The sequence below is a fragment of the Dama dama genome, chromosome 28 (assembly GCF_033118175.1).
Source record: "Dama dama isolate Ldn47 chromosome 28, ASM3311817v1, whole genome shotgun sequence".
Lineage (NCBI taxonomy): Eukaryota > Metazoa > Chordata > Mammalia > Artiodactyla > Cervidae > Dama > Dama dama.
In genome coordinates this window covers 13,674,095-13,695,956 of record NC_083708.1, presented here as the reverse complement: position 1 = coordinate 13,695,956, position 21,862 = coordinate 13,674,095, and the positions used below count along the sequence as shown (strand labels likewise).

The following is a 21,862-nucleotide window of genomic DNA, read 5'->3' as shown; positions in this document are numbered from 1 at the left end:
ACTGGACAGCTACACGTAAACAAGTGAAATTAGAATAATTCCTAATACCATACACAAAAATAAGCTCAAAATGGATTAAAGACCTAAATAAAAGGCCAGCTCCCATAAAACTCTTAGACGAAAACATAGGCAGAACACTCTTTTACATAAATCACAGCAAAATCTTTTTTGATCCACCTCCTAGAGTAATGAAAGTAAAAATAAAAATAAACAAATGGGACATAATTAAACTTAAAATCTTTCGCACAGCAAAGAAAACCATAAACAAAACAAAAAGATGACCCCTCAGAATGGGAGAAAGTATTTGCAAATGAAGTAACCATTAAGGGCTTTATCTCCAAAACAAAGAGCTCATTCAGCTCAGTATCAAAAAACCAAACTGAATCAAAAAAAATAAAATGGGCAGAAACCCTAAATAGACATTTCTCCAAGGAAGATACACAGATGACTAAAAAGCACATGAAAACAAGCTTATCATCACTAATTATTAGAGAAATGCAAATCAAAACTACTACAAGGTATCACCTCACACTAGTCAGAATGGCCATCACCAAAAATCTATAGACAATAAATTGTGGAGAGCATGTGGAAAAAAGGAAACCATCCTACAGTGTTGGTGGGAATATAAATCTGTACAGGCAGTATGGAGTTTCCTTAAAAACTAAAACTAGAGATACAATATGGTCCAGCAATCTCAGTCCTGGGCATATCCAGAGAAAACCATAAATCAAAATGATACATACATCTCAGTTTTCATTGCAGCACTATTTATAATAGCCAGGACAACCTAAATGTCCTAAACAACCTAAACGTACATCAACAGAGGAATGGTTAAAGAAGATGTGGTACATAGAATATTACTCTATGGAATATTCCATATAGTAATTCCATAAATAATATGGAATATTCCTAACCTTAAAAAAGAATGAAATCATGCCATTTGCAGAAACATAGGTAGACCCAGAGATTTTCTTTCCGAGTGAAGTAAGTTATACACATAAGGATAAATATCATATGCTATTGCTTATATGTGGAAGGTAAAAGAAAAGGTACAAAACAGGATTAGAGTTACAGATGTAGAAAACAAACTTATGGTTACCGGGGGTAACAGAGTTGGGGACAGATAAATTTGGAGATGGGATGGACATATATGTGTTTCTATATATAAAATAGATAACTAATAGGGACCTAAATCAAATCCCTTATGACTATACAGTGGGAGTGAGAAAAGATTTAAGGGACTAGATCTGATAGAGTGCCTGATGAACTATGGACGGAGGTTCATGACATTGTACAGGAGACAGGAATCAAGACTATCCCCAAGAAAAAGAAATGCAAAAAAGCAAAATGGCTGTCTGAGAAGGCCTTACAAATAGCTGTGAAAAGAAGAGAAGCAAAAAGCAAAGGAGAAAAGGAAAGATATTCCCATTTGAACTCAGAGTTCCAAAGAATAGCCAGGAGAGATAAGAAAGCCTTCCTCGGTGATCAATGCAAAGAAATAGAGGAAAACAACAGAATGGGAAAGACTAGAGATCTCTTCAAGAAAATTAGAGATACCAAGGGACCATTTCATGCAAAGATGGGCTCGATAAAGGACAGAATTAGTATGGACCTAACAGAAGCAGAAGATATTAAGAAGAGGTGGCAAGAATACACAGAAGAACTGTACAAAAAAGATCTTCACGACCCAGATAATCACAATGGTGTGATCACTCACCTAGAGCCAGACATCCTGGAATATCTGAAGTCAAGTGAAGTCAAGTGGGCCTTAGAAAGCATTACTATGAACAAAGCTAGTGGAGGTGATGGAATTCCAGTTGAGCTATTTCAAATCCTGAAAGATGATGCTGTGGAAGTGCTGCACTCAATATGCCAGCAAATTTGGAAAATTCAGCATTAGCCACAGGACTGGAAAAGGTCAGTTTTCATTCCAATCTCAAAGAAAGGCAATGCCAAAGAATGCTCAAACTACCACACATTTGCACTCACCTCACACGCTACTAATGTAATGCTTAAAATTCTCCAAGCCAGGCTTCAGCAATACATGAACCGTGAACTTCCAGATGTTCAAGCTGGTTTTAGAAAAGGCAGAGGAACCAGAGATCAAATTGCCAACATCTGCTGGATCATCGAAAAAGCAAGAGAGTTCCAGAAAAACATCTATTTCTGCTTTATTGACTATGACAAAGACTTTGACTGTATGGATCACAATAAACTATGGAAAATTCTGAAAGAGATGGGAATACCAGATGACCTAACCTGCCTCCTGAGAAATCTGTATGCAGGTCAGGAAGCAATGGTTAGAACTAGACATGGAACAACAGAATGGTTCCAAATAAGAAAAGGAGTATGTCAAAGATGTATATTGTGACCCTGCTTATGTAACTTATATGCAGAGTACATCAGGAGAAATGCTGGGCTCGAAGAATCACAAGCTGGAATCAAGACTGCCTGGAGAAATATCAATAACCTCAGATATGCAGATGACACCACCCTTATGGCAGAAAGTCAGGAACTAAAAAGCCTCTTGATGAAAGTGAAAGAGGAGAGTGAAAATGTTGGCTTAAAGCTCAACATTCAGAAAACTAAGATCATGGCATCTGGTCCCATCACTTCATGGCAAATAGATGGGGAGACAGTGGAAACAGTGGCTGACTTTATTTTTCTGGGCTCAAAAATCACTGCAGATGGTGATTCCAGCCATGAAGTTAAAGGATGCTTACTCCTTGGAAGGAGAGTTATGGCCAACATAGCCAGCATATTAAAAAGCAGGGACATTACTTTGCCAACAAAGGTCCATCTAGTCAGGGCTATGGTTTTTCCAGTAGTCATATATGGATGTGAGAGTTGGACTGTGAAGAAAACTGAGCGCAGAAGAATTGATGCTTTTGAGCTGTGGTGTTGGAGAAGACTCTTGAGAGTCCCTTGGACTGCAAGGAGATTCAACCAGTCCATCCTAAAGGAGATCAGTCCTGGGTGTACATTGGAAGGATTGATGTTGAAGATGAGGCTCCAATACTTTGGCCACCTGATGCAAACAGCTGACTCATTGGAAAAGACTCTGATGCTGGGAAAGATTGAGGGCAGGAGGAGAGGGGGACGACAGAGGATGAGATGGTTGGATGGCATCATCGACTCAATGGACATGAGTTTGAGTAAACTCCAGGAGTCGGCGATGGACAGGGAGGCCTCGCATGCTGCAGTTCATGGGGTTGCAAAGAGTCGGACACGACCAAGCGACTGAACTGAACTGAATAGAGACATACTTATTAGCACAGGGAACTCTACTCAATATTCTGTAATGGCCTATATAGGAAAAGAATCTAAAAAAGAGTGGATATATGTATGACTCATTGGAAAGACCCTGATGCTGGGAAAGATTGAAGGCAGGAGGAGAAGAGGACAACAGAGAATGAGATGGTTGGATGGCATCAGTGATTCAATGGACAAGCATTTGGGCAAATTCCTGGAGATGGTGAGGGACAGGTAAGCCTGGTATGATGCTGCAGTCCATGGGACTGGGAGGAGTTGGACATGACTTGGTGACTGAACAAAAAACTGTATATATACATATATATGTATTAAACTATATTAAAAATAATTTTTTAAGAAAAAAGAAAGTAAAATGAACAATAGAAGAGCTGTAAGTTGGATCTGTATTCAGGACCTTGCTGCTGCTGCTTCTAAGTCGTTTCAGTCGTGTCCAACTCTGTGCGACCCCATAGAAGGCAACATACCAGGCTCCCCCATCCCTGAGATTCTCAAGGCAAGAACACTGGAGTGGGTTGCCATTTCCTTCTCCAGTGCATGAAAGTGAAAAGTGAAAGTGAAGTCGCTCAGTTGTGTCCGACTCCTAGCGACCCCATGGACTGCAGCCTACCAGGTTCCTCTGTTCATGGGATTTTCCAGGCAAGAGTACTGGAGTGGGGTGCCCTTGCCTTCTCCAAGTTAGGACCTATTGACCTCTAAAAGCCTGAAAAACAACCCCTCAGTAGCTCTTAAGGAACTGCTCTGAAGAGGCAGGGAGAGAAGCCAGTGTATACGTGATCTTTGGATAGGGAATACATGAAGTCAAGAACACATCTCAGTAAAATACCACTAGTCACCAGGAAAAGATATCTCAGTTAATGATTTTAGTGCTTTTCTATGTGTGGAAAGATGCAAGAATCTGGGTTCATTAAAATTCTCCCTAAGATATACATAACACTATCTAATGGGCCTGTTTTTCCAAAACACAGAGTACTTCATCCTATTTGCCACCCTGAATTCCTTTCAGGGTACAGTGTCAATCCGTGACTGAAATGCTAAAGATTTAGTCCTTCTAGAACTGGATGGTAGGCAATATTCTTTGTTTTACAATATTCATTACTTAGTTAAAGCTAAGAAGAATTGAAATCTTGCTCCAGCAGACTTGGGCAAGGGCAATAAAAAGTTAGACAATGCAATAACACATAGAGACACATTTGCTCATAACTTTATAAATTAAGGTGAACTTTGTATTTAGCACTTAAAACACGTCTTAAATATCTATAGTGGGGGTTTCCCTGGTGGTCCAGTGGTTAAGAATCCATCTTGCAATGCAAGGAAAACTGGTTCAGTCCCTGGTCCAGTAAGATACCACATACCTCGAGGCAATTAAGCCCACGTGCCACAACTACTGAGCCAGCGCTCCGGAGCCCTCAAGCTGCAACAACTGAACCCAGGTGCTGCAATTACTGAAGCCCAAACACCTAGAGCCTGTGCTCCACAAGAGATGCCACCTCAACAAGAAGCCTGCACTCCACAACAATGAGTCGCCCCAGCTCGCCGCAACTAGAGAAAGCCCGCACACAGCAGTGAAGACCCACGGCAGCCAAAAAATCAAATGACTAAATAAATCTTAAAAATATATACATCTACAGTGGGGGTCAGCTGAAATTCTCCAAATACCATAACTGAAATTTAATAAGGCACCTGATGGTTATGCTCAGAACAAGTCCATATTTCTCCATCTTCTGCATTTCTTTCTTTCCATCCTTTCCCCCTTACCTCCTGTAACTCCATTCCTATAGTTTATTTGTTCATGTGGATACATTCTTAATTGCAGTTACGTCAAATTCTATCAATTAGTTAAACATTTATGAATATCTAGTGAGTTAGAGGTAGTGTTAGGGGCTGTAAGAGATGAAACATAAGTGTGATAAGACGGCAATTAGTATCTGCCATATTGCAGTTTAGAAGAATGCCAGGGCCTTTAGTACATATCTTTATGATTATTATTTTCTTATTATTTATAAGTATACAGTTCAGAACCTACAGAATACTCTGGGCACATGAATTAGATAGCATTTACCATAACTATGGAAACAGAGAAAGTCTGTGGTATAGGACGAAAGCATTGGTTCAAAATGTGGTATGTGAATCAAGACTGCGTGCATGTGTGCACGCACTCTTTGAGACCCCATGGACTGCAGCCCACCAGGCTCCTCAGTCCATTGGATTCTCCAGGCAAGAATAGTGGAGTGGGTTGTCATGCCCTCCTCCAGGTGATCTTTCCAACTCAGGGATCGAACCCACCTCTCATGTCTCCTGCATTGGCAGGCAGGTTCTTAACCACTACTACCACCTGGGAAGCCACTAACACCAATAAAAACAATTAGTTCAAGTCCAAGGCAATATATTAATACTTAAAAGCTAAATTGTACACTGAGACCCTAAATCAGTCATGGTAAATTCCCAGCTCAGATGCCACTACCTGGCCCTGCCTCCCCTACACAGACATTCACAGCTGATTCTGGCTATTATGCTCAAGAGGTTCCAATTCTCATCACTGGGTCCAGGTTGTGTGTACACTCAGTTGCGTCCAACTCATTGTGACCCCTTGGACCATAGCCCACCAGGCTTCTCTGTCCACGGAATTTTTCTAGGCGAGAATACTGGAGTGGGTTGCCATTTCCTCCTCTAAGAGATCTTCCTGACTCAAGGATCAAACCTTCATCTCCTGCATTGGCAGGCAGATTCTTTACCACTAGCACCACCTGGCTAGTGGCCTCAAAATCCCTGGCAGAACCCCTCCAGACTGTCATTATCAAATGATTATAGCTAGTATTCAAGACAGCTCTATTCGCCATCACTGTCTCAAATGGAGAGCAGCTCCAGTCTTCCTGCCTGGGAGTGAAGGGGTGGGGGCAGGGATGCTGAGAGCAAAGGATAAATGTGGGCGCTTAGCCATCAGTGCTCAGTCAACTGCTGTTACTGAATGCCTGGTACTTGCCAGGCAGAAGTCCCGATTTTCCTCTTAAATTGCAAAGGCAAAAAAACAGAAGTTGTAGAACTTGTCCCCAGGACTTAACCTCTCTGGGGAGCTGTATTAGTTTCTTAGGACTGCCATATCAAAGTACCACAAACCGGGTGGCTTAAAATCACAGTAAAGTACTGTCTCATGGTTCTGAAGCGGGGAGTCTGAATCCAAAGTGTCAAAAAGACCTTGCTCCTGAAAAGGAGCATTCTGAAGGCTGCAGACGGATGCTTCCTTGCCTCTCTCAAACATCTAGTCTTTGGGCACTCTTTGGCACTTCCAGGCTTGCAGCCCCATAACTCAAATCTCTTCCTTTGTCATTACGTGGCGCTCTCCCTCTGGATCTCTGTCTTCACGCAGCCGTCTTCTTTTATAATGCAACTACCCTATTTCCAAATAAGGTCACATTCTGGGGTACCGAGGGTTAGGACTTCCACATGGCTTTTGGAGAACATGATTTGATTCGTAACCAGGGCTCACCCAGAAAACCTCTTCACCCCTACCATTTTTAATAATGAAAAAAAAAAAAAAAAAAGCAATGGATAAGATACCAATTTAAAAAGCGTCAGCCCCCAGTGATCATGAGCCTCTGCTTGACAACTCTAAGGACCATGTAGTTACCAGCACCTGAAATTGATTCCCCCTGACACGTGCCTAAATCGGCCCACTTTTAATAATTCTGCAATGTGAGCTTGCAGGTGGCAGCCTCTGGGATATTTGAAGGTAAGTGTCCGAGTCCACGTGGTTTCTTTCACCAGCTCAGCGTCCCCACGTCCCTTCCTCTTTCATCCTGACACCTTTATGGCTGCTCTGTCCCGTCTGGGCTCCAGTTGGTCTTCCTTCTTAAACTGTGATATTAGTCAGCAGGCAAAACACCCTGAAACATGCAGGGTATACTGAAATGAATCACGTCCCTTGTTGAGAAACTGGAGGCATTTGCTCTCTTGTCACTGACTCGGAAAAAAGCCATCCGGTCTTTTACCGTGTGTCCTGCCAGTTGATGTCCCCCTCATGCTGAACGCACGCAGTTCTCCAAACTTCGAGAAAATCAAGGAGAGTAAAAGTCTCTACCAATCAGAGCAAAGAATCTTCCAAAGCCCTCTCACTATTCCTCCTCCCTGGGGACATGACCTCGCAGGTGAACAGACAGAAGAGAGAAAGCTCTGGCTCCCAGCTCATGGGACATGAAGAAGCAGCTGAAGGCAAAAGGGGAGACACAGTGCTTGCCTGAGAGGGAGTCACTGACAGAGAAAGTGAAAATGATGGGAACTTCAGGATGCAGAACGGATGGCAGACCCGGGAAGAAAAGGGAGGCTTACAGAGAGCCTCAGGGATGCACCCACAAGGTGCTCTGCCAGCTCAGGAGGGGTCCTCGTGGGGACGTTGCAGAGTTCGGGAGGTGATGCCTCACGTTCCTATACAGTTGGTGGGATCAACAAAACTAGATCAAGGAGTACAATACCCCCATATCTGAACCTCCATAATATGGATTCATCACTGGTAACCTTGAATTCAGGCTTCCCAGGTGGCTCAGTGGTAAAGGATCTACCTGCCAATGCAGGAGACATGAGTTCCATCCCTGGGTCAGGAAGATCCCCTGCAGAAGGGAATGGCAACCCACTCCAGTATTCTTGCCTGGAGAATCCCACAAATAGAGGAGCCTGGTGAGCTAGAGTCCACAGGGTCACAAAGAGTCAGACAAGACTTAGCGACTAAAACAACAGCAAGAACCTTGAATACACTGTTACCTGAACCTTCTTCAAGGACCCATTTTGAATCACCTTAGCAGAAACAATGACCTGGCAGGAGTAGGAAGGAGAAGAGACCCCATCCACCCCAGCAGAGCACCCCATCTTGTCCACTGTGAGCGTCAGAGATGACATCAGAGCACTGTGAGCTTCAAAGGGACCAACCCGGAAGGAACAACTCAACTGGAGAATAGGAGAATTCCTTTACCTTCTACCCAAAGTTACGCACATCAGCTCAGTCGCTCAGTTGTGTCTGACTCTTGGCGACTTCATGGACTGCAGCACGCCAGGCCTCCCCGTCCATCACCAACTCCCAGGAGTTTACTCAAACTCATGTCCAGATGGCCACCAGTTACCCATCAGTTCAGTTCAGTTCCTCAGTCATGTCCAACTCTTTGTGACCCAATGGACTGCAGCACACCAGTCTTCCCTATCCATCACCAACTCCCAGAGCTTGCTCAAACTCATGTCCAAAAGTTGGTGATGCCATCCAACCATCTTATCCTCTGTCATCCCCTTCTCCTCCTGCCTTCAATCTTTCCCAGTATCAGGGTCTTTTCCAGCCAGTCAGTTCTTCACATCAGGTGGCCAAAGTATCGGAGCTTTAGCTTCAGCATCAGTCCTTCCAATGAATATTCAGGATTGATTTCCTTTAGGAGGAACTGGTTTGATCTCCTTGCAGTCCAAGGGACTCCCCAGTCTCCAACCTAAGTTTTCTCATGTTGAGATACAGATTTACTTGTTGATCTAAATATTAATATCTTCTCAGTGATTCCAGTGACTTAAGGAATTCATTGACATTGAATTGAGACATTAAATTAATTAACTAGAGTCATTAAGTTGACTCAGTGATCTAGAAGTTCCCAGCATCATTTAGCTAAGGAATTTCTCAAACTTAGAACTACTGATATTTGCCCCTCTTGATATGTGCCCTTTGTTGTGGAGTCGGGCATTGCAGGACGTCTAACAGCATCCTTGGTCTCTACTCAGTAGATGCCAGTAGCACTATGTTCAGTTATGACCAAAAAAAAAAAAAAAAAAAAACTCCAGTCATTGCCAAGTTTCACCCAGTTGAGAACCATTGTATTGCTTTAGGGGGCTTTCCAGGTAGCTCAGTGGTAAAGAACCTGCCTACCAATGCAGGAGACGCAGAAGACATGGGTTCAATCCCTGGGTCAGGAAGATCCCCTGGAGTAGGCAATACCTGCTGGCTCCAGTATTCTTGCTTGGAAAATTCCATGGACAGCAGAGCCTGGAGGGCCACAGTCCATGGGGTCCCAAAGAGTTGGACTGTGTAGGCATGCATGCTATCTTTAACATTTCACAGAAGCCTAGAAAATTTGTGGCAAGAAAAGTGTTAACACCAAGGAGAAATCAGGAAAATAAACCTGAAATGTTGGTCTGCAGATGCAAGAGTCCATGCCTCCATTTTCCTGGGTAAACAAACTGAGCATTCTATGTGCTCAGTCACTCAGCCGTGTTCGACTCTGTGGCCCATGGACTGTAGCCCACCAGGCTCCTCTGTCCGTGGGATTTTCCAAGCAAGAACACTGAAGCCGGTTGCCATTTACTACTCCAGGGGATCTTCCCAAACTAGGGATCAAAACTGCATCTCTCATGTCTCCTACATTTGTAGGCAAATTCTTTACCATTAGTGTCATCTGGGAAGTCCGTGCATTCTGTATTTCTGCATAATTTCCAGAATCTAAGTGAGTCCTCACCTCACATCTTTCACTTGTATATCACTTACCTCTTCACACATCCCACTCCAAGTGCAAAGAATGAGGAGGGAAGTGAAGGCTACTGGTGGCCAAGTTTCTCTCCTTTCATTATGTCAAAATCTAACACAATAATCACCCCTCAAATCTACTCTCAGACATCCCATTCCTCTCCATTAAATAGATTTAGGTAAAAGAGATGTGCTATACATATGATATAAAATAAAAACAGCACTGGTAATAAATCGATGGAAATTTTCATTTTTATTGATAAACCATGATTTTCTATTGAATACATAATCAAGTACAATTAACAATATAACAATACTCTAACATTTAAAATTTAAGCTTTCAGAATCACCCTGGTTTAATATATAAAGCTTTAGTTTCTGTGAAAATGTTTTATTTCAATAGTATCCTTCTTATATGCAAACAAGGTCTTAAAATAGATTTATGAATAAAATTTTATAAAGCCTACTGTGTACAAAAAAAATTGACTCTACCACATCAACTGCACCTCAGTAGAAATCCAAAACATAAAGGTTTGAAGGACCAGGATAGAGCCACATTCTATTAACTATATCAAAGATAAATCTTAAAGATCTATAAGTGGAACATGGAACTATCCTCTACCACTGATTCAATACCCTGACAGAAGAGAGGTAAATCATGGTCTCGTGACACAGAATTTTTCTTAAATATGTACCAATATCATCTTTATTACAAAGAAACACACATACCAATGTGTAAGTGTCCTGTGAAGTGAGAAACTCAGAAATCACCCAGGAAATGTCTATTTTCCTGTATTATAACTATTGAAATGGCAACATTTTATGGAATGGTGCATGTGGCACTGTCTTATGATGAGGCACATGAAAATACAATTCAATGGCTAGAAATAGTTTTGAAACAAGCCTACCCACAACTGATATATTCTTTATTAAAAACGTATATTTATTGCTTAGTTTCCTGAAGAAAGTAGTGATAAAAATAACTGCACCTCAAATTACTCCCAACACAGCTTAAGATATTTAATATTAACATGAATATCAACTGAGTAGATGACAGGAAATTTTTAAGTTCTTAAATGTGCTATGCTTTACTGGAATTTGAAAACAAACAAAAAATAGAATATTCTTCTAATGGAAGCCTCTTCGGGTATATAAGGTTCTGAAGCTTCTCCAAGAGTCAGTCCACTAACTGTCTCAAATTTACAAAATGCAAGAAAATGATGCACCCAAGAATAAGTAATGGCACCAGGACCCATGGGAGCTACTTGACGAACTCCAAGTAAGTACTGTCTTTATGATAAAGAACCTTGTCAGGGAGCTATTTACAACATATTTTTATAAAAATCAGTATTAAACTTCAATAAAGCAAATTAGAAATGAGGTTGTTACAAAAAACTCCAGATTACATGCTGGAAGACTAATAAAATGGCTCCTTTAAAGATTGATAAAGAAAAATCATAGCTCCAATTTTTAAAACTGGATGGTCAGAAATGTTGAATGATATCAAAATGAATGATATCAGAATAACTGAACTGGATCAAAATAATCAAAATAAAGATTACTAGCATTCTGTTGCCAGAGTATTTGTAACTAAATTTAACATAAAAAGAAATTATGGTTAAATAAAACCTTTTTTAAAAAAATTATTACACTCGGGCTCAAAAAATGGAAACAGGGAGAATTATGCTATGTACAACTCTGAAAATTCCCACATGTAGAAATAGCATTGCATATGTAAGCAACAAACTGTTAGGCAACAAGCATATATCTGGATTTTAACACAATGTTCCACAGATTATAATATAACCAAAATACTAAACCAAAGTTATTGTTAGAGTATTTTTAAAATCTTACTAAAGTATAATAGGCCAATACAATAAAAGGAATTTTTTCATTGACCCAACATATTTTAATGGGTTTTAATTACTTTTTTAGAATTATCACTGAAGGCAGTAACGTGTTGAAACCAAATATAATAGTGTTGATCTGTCCTTGAATTCATGTGGCTACTAGTTATTCTCAACATTCCATGTCTGGAACCCCTGGCCAGTCAAAACTGGAAGCAACATATGCTGGTGTCTTAATAATGAGGTTCCCACTCAGCAGGAAAGAAGGAGAGACTTCAGATTTATATCAGTAAATGAAATTGAGGGCACTGGAGAAGTTTCACCATCAGGAAAATAAAAGGCAAAACAAGGTTTCTAACTGTTACTCATAGCATGTGAAGAAGAGTTAATAACATCGATTCCTGCTACTACTGCTCCCCTTTAACCCAGACACCTGTGGCTTTTTTGGACCCTCTTCATCCCAGCCCACGGCTGTCACAGAGGCTGCCTCCAAGCAGCGTGATGGAGGAAGACACAGGCATCCCCTCTGTCCACGCACCTCCAACCACGGACCGCTCCTCCCCACTGCGTCCCCTCCTGCTCTTCCTCCTCAATCCCATTCTCCTCCTCACCTTCAATACGTTTTAATACATCTGTAATGTATTTTTAATACATTAAAATATTAGTTACAAGGTAAGTGTTTAACCCGAAACTCTGAAATAATTCACACAAAAAAAAATCAGATCTCTAGTTTTTAAAAGAGGAAATACATTTTTTAAAATGTACACCATCTTTCAACGGCTTTTCATTCTTGTGTTTCCTAAGATTCTATACTTGAAGTCTGGAATGAACAGTATATAAGCTACAGAATCGAAAGCTATTGATGGGCAGTCTGAGTTTCTCTGGGCAGCGGGGTAGGGGAAGCGGGATCCTTTGCCAATACCCTCCTCCGAGTTCATTTTAAGATACTTTCACCTCCAAAGAAGTCCTAACATATAAAAGCCAAAAATCCCACATAGGAAAGCCCAAACCCAAGTGTCTTTTTTGGATCAGACTGTTTCAAAGGGGTAACACAACTAAAAACTTTTCCCCACTTGAAAGTATATACAAGAAAATTATATATTTGTTATTTAACTGCTCTCTCTCCATAGACCATCCTCTAAGGATCTATTTTCTACATTCAGGATTTAAGCTTTAAAAGCCTAAATATTAGTAATTCCTACCTCTGTGTCCAAAATATCCATAAGCAATCCATGAATATCCACTCCACTGTAATTTCTTTAAATTCACTAAAATAAAAATATTCTTTTCAAAATTCACTTTCAAATATATTATTTGTATGTTTTAATTTTGGATTTATTTTTAAACAGCTGAAAATAGTATAACACAGCTTCTTTTGAGCCCATGACAATTACATTTCTACATCCCCTTGAGATAAATGCTGAGTTCAGGAGTAAAATTAAACCACTTTCTGGATTTAGTAAAAGATCTTTACATTTTTTGATGTATCTAAGATATTTCAATATTTTTCAATAGGAAAGAAGAAAGAAAGAAGGGAAGGAAGAATGAAAAAAGAAAGAGGTGAGAAAAGAAGACAAACAGGAAAGGCAAAAGAAAGGAATCTTTCTTTAAAACTTCACTCACATAAATGAGTATTATCCTTCTGAATACCAGGTAACCAATGAGCCAGATGCTCAAAATTCAAGAATCTTCTGTAAGGTTCAGAGCAAGCATTAGATGTCAGTGGACAGCTGGTGGCCTGACACTCAGACACCTGAATCTAGAAGGTTCCACAAGACCCTGGCCAACACTGTACAGTGCTTCACACCTCTCTGACCCCCATCAAACCCCAGCTTCTTTCCCAGACCACAGGGAGGTCAGTCCGCTGCATCTTGTGCAGGATTTGGTTGTGTCCCCCTGGTGGCTCAGATAGTAAAGAATCCTCCTGCAATGCAGGAGACCTGGGTTCAAGCCCTCGGTTGGGAAAATCCCTGGGAGAAGGGAATGGCTACCCACTCCAGCAATCTTGGGGAGAATGCCATGGATAGAGCAGCCTGGTGGGCTACAGTCCACGGGGTCGTAAAGAGTCGGACATGACTGAGTGACTAACACGTTCACTTTCCAACTGAGCATCCCCCATGACTCACATGTGTCTCCTGGTCTAGGATCTTCTTGTCCAAGTCCCACAAGGCACATGTGGCAATACTCTCTGACCCTCAGCCTGAACAAAGCCTGCGTGTGGGGCTGGGTTCACAGAGAAGATCACCCAGGGCTCCTCTGATCACTTCCCAGGGACCCCAACCTCTGAGCCATGGGCAGCACAGCAAAGCCCAGTCTCTCTGCTTCCCTCCAGAGGGAAAACAGGCAAAAAGCAAGGGATGGGGTATGCGACTACATCTGGAGTGGAACATCATTTTCCTTAAAAAAAAAAATAAAAATCACCACATCCATCCTAAAGAAAAACACTATATCTGATCAAGAAAGATGTAGAGACCATGGGGTTCCCAGGGGGTCACTAGTGGGAAAGAACCTGCCTGCCAATGCAGGAGACGGGGGTTCAATCCCTGGGCCGGGAAGATCCCCTGGAGGAAGGCATGGCAACCCACTCCAGTATTCTTGCCTGGAGAATCCCATGGACAGAGGAGCCTGGCAGGTTCATAGGATCAAAAAGAGTCGGACAGGGCTGAAGCGACTTAGCTCAGCACAGCACTGAGGCGGCTGGGGTGGGTGGGGTGGGCAGGGGTTTGGGGTGGATAGGGAAGGCACAGAACAAGCTCTTCCCTTGGGCCTTTTCACGGTTACTACTAAAGCAGAGACTGACATACAGCAGTGCTTAAGAATCCAGGCTCACTCATTTCTTCTAAAAAATGAAAAGAATCATCTAAAATAATGCATTTATTCTGGAGAAAACACCACCTCCAAAAAAATCCTAAAAAATTTTAAGAGGGGAAAATAAAAGAATACAGCTGCAATAATTATTTTTTTGTTCCACACAGAAGTCAGGGGTGAAAGAAAAGATCTGTGCAGCTACACACACAAGGACCTGTTGTTATTAATACATCTCCCCCACTTCTACCCGCCTCCCAACTCATAAAGAGAAAAACATTGATTTTCCAGACAGAGGTAATAGCTGATTATGACGACAAGACAGTCACGTGTGGCTTTTGGAAATGCAAGTGTTTCATGGAGTCTTCAGGAAACAAATCACGGCCAAGGCTGCAAGGAGAGCAGAAGCGCGGGGCCGAGCAGGAGGAGGCGGGCGGCCAGGCGCGGGAGGCGGGCCGGGGCCGCGCGGGCGCAGGGGCCGCAGGCGAGCGCGTCCCCGCAGAGGTCACAGGAGGTCAGCTGCGCCCTGGAGTTGTAGCTTCTCACCGCTCGCCGCCCTGTTCAAAGAGGCAGACGTCGCTTTAATGCCTCCTGCGTTTGCAAACGGGTACTCTGCCAAAACTTAAGAGCCTTTCGATACACTTTTCTGAGTTTTCCGTTCTTCACATAATCTTATTTTTCTTTACAAGAAAAACAGCAAAACTGCCAGGAGCCCAAACTGCGAAGCAAGTCCAAGAGAGAAACAGTGCTTTCAAGTGCAATTTCTGTACCACCAGCAGCTGGCCGGCATTAAAAGAGGAAAAAACAGACCCCAGCTGCACGGCTCAGGTCAAGCGCAACCTGAAACCCTTCCTGGAAAGGGAAAGGTTACCTTGAGGGTGTTTTAGCCTCCTTGAGACTTCATTTTTGGACGATATTTTCTATGCCTTCAAGTAAAGTTCTAATCATTAGAACTACGGAAGAGAAATATTTACGTGGACTTTATTTTAAAATGCAAAAATGTGAAAAGAACTCTGTGTGACGCCTTGTTCCAGCATCTTAAAATGTTAAGCACCTAGTCTCTAAAACTACTGAACTTGAGTAAATTTTGTAGTACAAGCTAATATTTTAAAAACTATATAAAGCACCAATAGCATTATAATAAACTTACTATAAGGCATAAATGATTTTTATTTTTACAGTTTTTAAGAAACTTTCTATTTTCAAATTCCTTCATGGTTTTTCATTGTTTTAAATATTATAAATATGCTTTCTGACTCTAGCATTTTTCAAAATGGGTTTTATTATCGTGATCTTACCCATGTTTTCATTTTAAATGCCCCCCAATACATAAGTCATTTTCCACAAAAAAAAAAAAAAACTTTACGGAGACTGAATCTTTTTTGCTTCTTAAATGTTTAAAATATTCTCCATACACCTGAGAAATATCAATTGGAGAATCTTTCAACTAGGTTATTAAATAACAAATTTGGATAAATTTGTTATTTTGTCACTGAGTCTCTACCTGAGTCTTTCATCCTTTCATCAGAAAAAAAAAAAGAAGAGAGGAACTGGCTTGTTGACTTAGAAGGAGAGCAAGGTGGTGCTGCCTCTTGAATACCCTGCAAAGACTCCCAACCATGCGGACAGGTTCCTCATACTCTAAAGTGTAATTATCTACAGCTGACTGGGACATGAAAATGTTCACGATTCTCATGCATTCTGATGATTCTGAGCCGCTAGGAGTGCTTATTCAGGACGAATGTGATTACAAGCAGAAATGTTAGCCTGCTGGTCTCACACTGACAAAAAAATCACTCCCTGACTGAACAGAGACTTGTCCTGATCAGCTTAGATGATCTCCAAACCAGATCTCTACTTTTACATAATAAATTTCTAATATTTTATAAAGTAAAAGTTACCAGTAAAATCAAAGAAGCTCAGGTTATTTTTCAGACTGTATTTTTCTTGAAATGATAAAAAAAAAAAAATCTGTTATAATAAATACATTTTAGCAAAACAAGACTCCCTCAGTGAAGAAACAGCTAAATCTCACTGAGGTTTGCCAACACGGATGGTGCTCACGTTCTCTCCTGAAGAAGTCTTGTTTTAAAACCAGAACCAGATGGAGTGGGTGCTTGGAAGAAGAGAAGAACCTTGGAAACGGAACATAACTGGATTCTCTGTGTCAGTTTTGTTGTTGTTGTTTTAATTTTAGCTGTGAGTTGAAAACCTTAAATATTATGAGCAAAAACATCATTTTAATATACGCCAAATGCTATCCCGTGATTATATTTTGTAAATTATCAACTGTCTTCATTTAAATGGAAAGCTCACCTCCTGCTGCGCCACCTCCTTCACTACCCCAAAACACCCTCCCCCACAAAACTAATTCAGTCGACGGCCACTTTGAATGAATGAAAGCCTGGCTTAACTCCTAAAGCACTGGGAACTCCAGAACACACTTACTTGGTTCATAGTAGTCCACTATGGACACTGAAGCATCTTGTGTATTTGACACTCTAAAGCTTCTCACAGCAGGAATATCAACACAAAACTGGGTTTCATTTACCTTGAAAAATACAGAAGACTTTTAAAGGGGTGGCAGACTGTGCTCATGATAAAAGACACTTCTTTCTCTTATCATTTATCAGTTATAGAAATTAACATTTAGGCAGCATTTCTACACACCCAGTACTGTGGTAAGCACTTTACATAAGTCACATTATTTATTTTGTAAAACAATCTTTGCATGATCAGTATGGTTCTTACTTCCATTTTACCGAAACATTTACTGAGAATTAGAATGGTTAAGGATGCAGGAGCCCAAGGTGCATGCCCCTGGCCTTGGTGCTTCAGCAAAACCCTTCTCTCAGCCTTGCACTCCATCCTGGTTGCTGCTACCGACTCACCCCAGTCCCCTTCTCTGGAGAATCACCCTCAGCTCATGGGAGCCACCTCATCCATGAAGTGAAGTAACCTCAGAGTAAGGGGGGGTGCAGTTCCCAACCAGTAACTGATCAAGATGGGGTACAAAAGGCCAGCCTCTTTGCCTCCAGGAAAGGTACTTAATGCCAATCTGGCAAACAATACTGGTTAAGGAATCTGAAATTAATAAATTCCTTCAAACATTTCATTACATACCAATTAGCAGGAAGCGAAAAGTCAAATTAATCAGTCAAAATGTAATGGACACTAAAAATAGCCATTAACAAGAACATCAGAGACACAGGACAAACTCCAAACCTAATTACATTATTAAATATAGAAACATTAAATGCATTTTTCAAACCCTAAATTAGGCCCATGACTGTCAAGCAGTATTTAATATATTAAAATTACTGAACAGCAAAAGAATCTAGAGACTTTGAATTCGTTTCAACAGCTGATTAACCAAAGTGGTTTTTGAAGTCTTAAAACAAGGAGAATATTTAGGAACTCGCTTTATAAAAGTAGAGTCACTGCTAAAGCAATATAATTCTGATTCACACTTGGCAAAACTGGAATAAGAAACATACCTATTCCCCCCTTGTAACATGAAATCCTAAGAACACTTAAAACTCAATTTCAACTCCACATATAAATTTCATATAGATGTCAGAAGAATACACTTACATGCCAGCAGTTTTGAGACATAACGAGTCTTGAATTCCATACTAATCTTTCTCACAATATTTTATGCACCTTATTCCTGAATCAGTAATTTTCATACAGCAATGGGAAGAGTACATGAAAATTATATGATGCAGTTACATTACATAATAATTTTGTGTAAAGACCAAACCTCTGAGAATATTCTATGATTTAAGCAGCTGACTTTGCAGTGCAGGAATGTTAACCCCTTTGGGATGTATTAAACGCTTTTTCTCTCACGAATGCACCCTGTTCTGGGTCTTCACTGCTACCTGGGGCTTTCTCGAGTCATGGCGAGCGGGGGCTACTCTCTAGCCATGCTATGCAGGCTTCTCATTGCAGTGGCTTTTCTTGTTGCGGAGCACCAACTCCAGGTGCTCAGGCTTCTCTCCAGTTGCAGCTTATGGGCTCTAGAATGTGGGCTCAGGAACTGTGGCACATATTGCCTCATGGCATGCGGGATCCTAGTTCCCAGACCAGGGATGGAACCCAGGTCCCTTGCATTGGCAGCAGGATTCTTAACCACTGGACCAGCAGGGAAGTCCCTCATGAGCATTTTAAAACATGTAATTAAAGCTTTCACCATCAGCAGCATTTAAATAAATATGTTCAGCAATTCCTTGAAGCACAGGAGTTCTCTATTTGAGATCTGGACTATATTTTGGAAAATATGTCACAACAATTTCTGTGTTGAACATCTGGTATGAAATAATAATTTCATTATCAAGACTTTCATTAGGCTCACCATTAATAGTAATTCTCTTTAAACTAATTTTATAATAATGTCTTGTTAGTGTTGACAATAGATGGTTGCCATGTGAAAGTCACTCAGGGACACCAAAAGCCAAAATAATGATGTAAAGAAAACGTGTAAAGTAAAGGTACTTCTGAAGACAGTAAAGAGTGGTGTTGTCAATGGTTACCGAGGGGAAACCTCGGTGTCATTACTTACAGAGTCTAAGTAGAGGTTGAGTTTCCCATGGTCGTGTTCTACTTTTTTCACAGTATCACTCAGGGGAATGGCATCTGAGGACACAGTAAAACCACTGAGCAGGTTGACTTCCATAAGGGCCATGCCGCTTTTGGCTGGGCCCAGAAACCTAGATCAAGGATGACAGGAGAGACAAAAACCCTTTAGGAAAAACCTACAGCTGTTGGCAAACTATTTTCATATAGAAATTAAAACTGCCAAGTGTTATTCCAAATATTTACTGTTTCGTTGAAATAAGTTAACTGTAGAAAACTGTAAAAAGGTAACCCTTTCTTTACAGGTCTGAAATTCCTATAACTTTCAACCACATGAGGAAGAGAACAGTGGGTCCACTTGTCAGCCAGCATGAAATGCCTACAACGCCACGGGCTTAGGCGCCTGGGCTATAATGAAGGCAACCTTTGCCCCCTCAGCAGGCAACTCTGTTTTCCAGTGGTTGATTCCAAACTGCATTGCATTTTTCATTTTCTCAAAACTTGATGGTACTAAGTTCTCTGGCTCAAGGCTAGGAACTGAAAAAGAGTTAGCGGGAGATGGCGGCCAAGTCTTCAACAACCTTTTCTTCATCTGGTTTTAGAAAAAGAAGACCAGTAGGGAAGGTCTTTCCCTTTCTTCTCCCACACACTTGGAGCAAATTTTGTATTTTCTTTGGTCGCCTTGGGAGAATGACAAGCCTGGGAAAGTTTTATTACATGGCTTCTTTTCTAACCCTGCTGTATACATTGTGAGCATCAAAGCATCTGGGCACCAACAACATTTTGTCTCCTTTAAAATAAATATTTTTCTAAAAAAGACTAGGTGGCAAGAGCTTTTAGTTTGGATCTGAAGGAGCCCAGTGTCGTTATGGAGAGGAGTTTGTCTCCAAGACGGAGGTCTCAGCATCGTTCAGTTAAGTTCCTGTTGTCCTTTAAATGGCAAAAGCAAGAAGGGCCATTAGAAAATCTTGCTTTTCCAAGCAGCAAACTGATGCCTGCCAAACATGACTGATTGAAAAGCCATACAGTCCAAGTGCTGACTGTGGCTGGCTGGCAACCCCAGGCAGTCAAAACCATCTGCTGGTAATGTGCTCAAGAAGAGATGCTGCTGAAAACCAATATGGGCATTAAAATTGGAAGGGTTTTAGAGATGAGAAAAACAGCCAACCTGCCTAGATTCGATGACTGCAGTGTATCATCAGAAGTGCCTTAGCTGACCTGGTCTTTCCACCAGCCAGGGGTAGAACTTGTTAAATTGCCATGCCACAGAGAAACCCTGTCTGAGGTGAGTAAGAGCTTGGACCTTACTGACAAGAATAAAGAGCCTGAAACACCAGTTTTTCTTTTTATAAAGTGTCACTGAATGAATTCATTTAGAATGCTATTTGTATCTCATAGCAGATTTTTCTCAGAAAACTAGTTGCAGAGTCTAGATCCTTTTTATAAAGCCCCCAACCCTGATTAAAACACCTTCTCCAGATCCTCCACACACACACAAAAAGATATAGATGTCCTCTACATAGCAAAGTTTATTGCCCATTTGACTTCTGATGCTGGAATAAGATTTGGAATCGTGCATTTTTACATGAGCCCCTTATAGTGAAGCCCCATCATGGTCTGAATCTCAGTTTCATTTCATTTTCCTCTTCTGTGTCTTCACCTGACCTGCCTAAGAGTTAAAATCCATCTCACGGCCCCATAAGGACAATTTGCCCTTTTCAAAACTAGAATTTTATTGATTTGCTCTAAGCAGCTCTTTGCAGGAAACCACCCTCCTCAGGAAAGCTCTCTTCTTGTCATTTTAGCAAAGCTGCATTGTAACTAACCTTAAACCAGGCACCCCCATATTCTGCTCACCTCTGGCCAAGCACACTTCTCAAATCTTTTGATCACACAGTATCTTGCCTAGCCTGTTGGTTCTTTCCATAGATCAAAGGAGTACAAATGAAGAATAAATAATTAACAGATGACCAGATCTCTTCCCTAGCTTCCCCTTTAAGTAATCTCATGAACAAACTATATGAACAAGACAGAATCTAGAGGAAGATCATAAGAAGTCGACAAGCCTGCATGCAGGGCAAGGTGGTGATGGCTCTGACTCCCATCTCAATGACCGACAGACTGTTTCCCCAGTTTCCCTTTAAAAACCACTACTACTGAGCAGAATCCTCGGAGCTGGTCTCAGGACATGAGTCCACCTTCTCCTCAGACTGCCAGTTTTTCTTATTAAAGCATCTTTCCTTTCAACCAGCAACTGTCTCTTGAGTATTGATTTCTAAACAGCCAGCAGCCAAACCTGAGTTCAGTAACATTGTTTTCAGGAATCATTTTTATTAATTTTCGTCTCCTCTTTCAAATAGTAAGTACTGTGAAGATAAGGCTATATCTTTTTGGCTAACCTTAATATTCCAAATCCTGACACTACATAATGGAAACTCAGCCAATATTTACTGAGTGAATGAATGACTGAAGGAGTGAATGAGAAAAGCAGGGATAATAATAGCACCAACTTTATAGAATAAGGATTAAATGAGTTGCATGTGCAAGTCATGGTGCAATGCCTAGCATGTAAGTTTGTGATAAATGCAGATGCTGTGCTGTGCTTAGTCACTCAGTCATGTCCGACTCTTTCCGACACCATGGACATTAGCCTGCCAGGCTCCTCTGTCCACGGGGATTCTCCAGGCAAGAATACTGGAGTGGGTTACCATGCCCTCCTCCAGGGGATCTTCCCAACCCAGGGATCGAACCCAGGTCTCCTGCATTGCAGGCGGATTCTTTACTGTCTGAGCTACTGGAGAAGCCCAAATGCAGGTGGGTGTTGTTTAAATAATAATGATAATAACTTGATGTTGTTATTCTGGAACAGAGCCCAGTT

The 21,862-nt window shown here is 41.2% G+C and overlaps 1 protein-coding gene across 2 annotated transcripts in view; it reads right to left on the bottom strand.

The window, feature by feature from the left end:
• Positions 1 to 9,988: 9,988 nt before the first annotated feature.
• CD109 (CD109 molecule) overlaps positions 9,989 to 21,862 on the bottom strand; it is a 143,904-nt gene continuing 132,030 nt past the window's right edge. For both annotated transcript variants that reach the window (XM_061131907.1, XM_061131908.1), the window contains exons 31-33: positions 18,971 to 19,118; positions 16,855 to 16,957; positions 9,989 to 14,963 (exon numbers count right to left, since the gene is read on the bottom strand). In XM_061131907.1, coding sequence (XP_060987890.1) covers positions 14,785 to 14,963; positions 16,855 to 16,957; positions 18,971 to 19,118 — 430 coding nt within the window. In that variant the 3' untranslated portion in view covers positions 9,989 to 14,784. The remainder of the gene's footprint in view (positions 14,964 to 16,854; positions 16,958 to 18,970; positions 19,119 to 21,862) is intronic.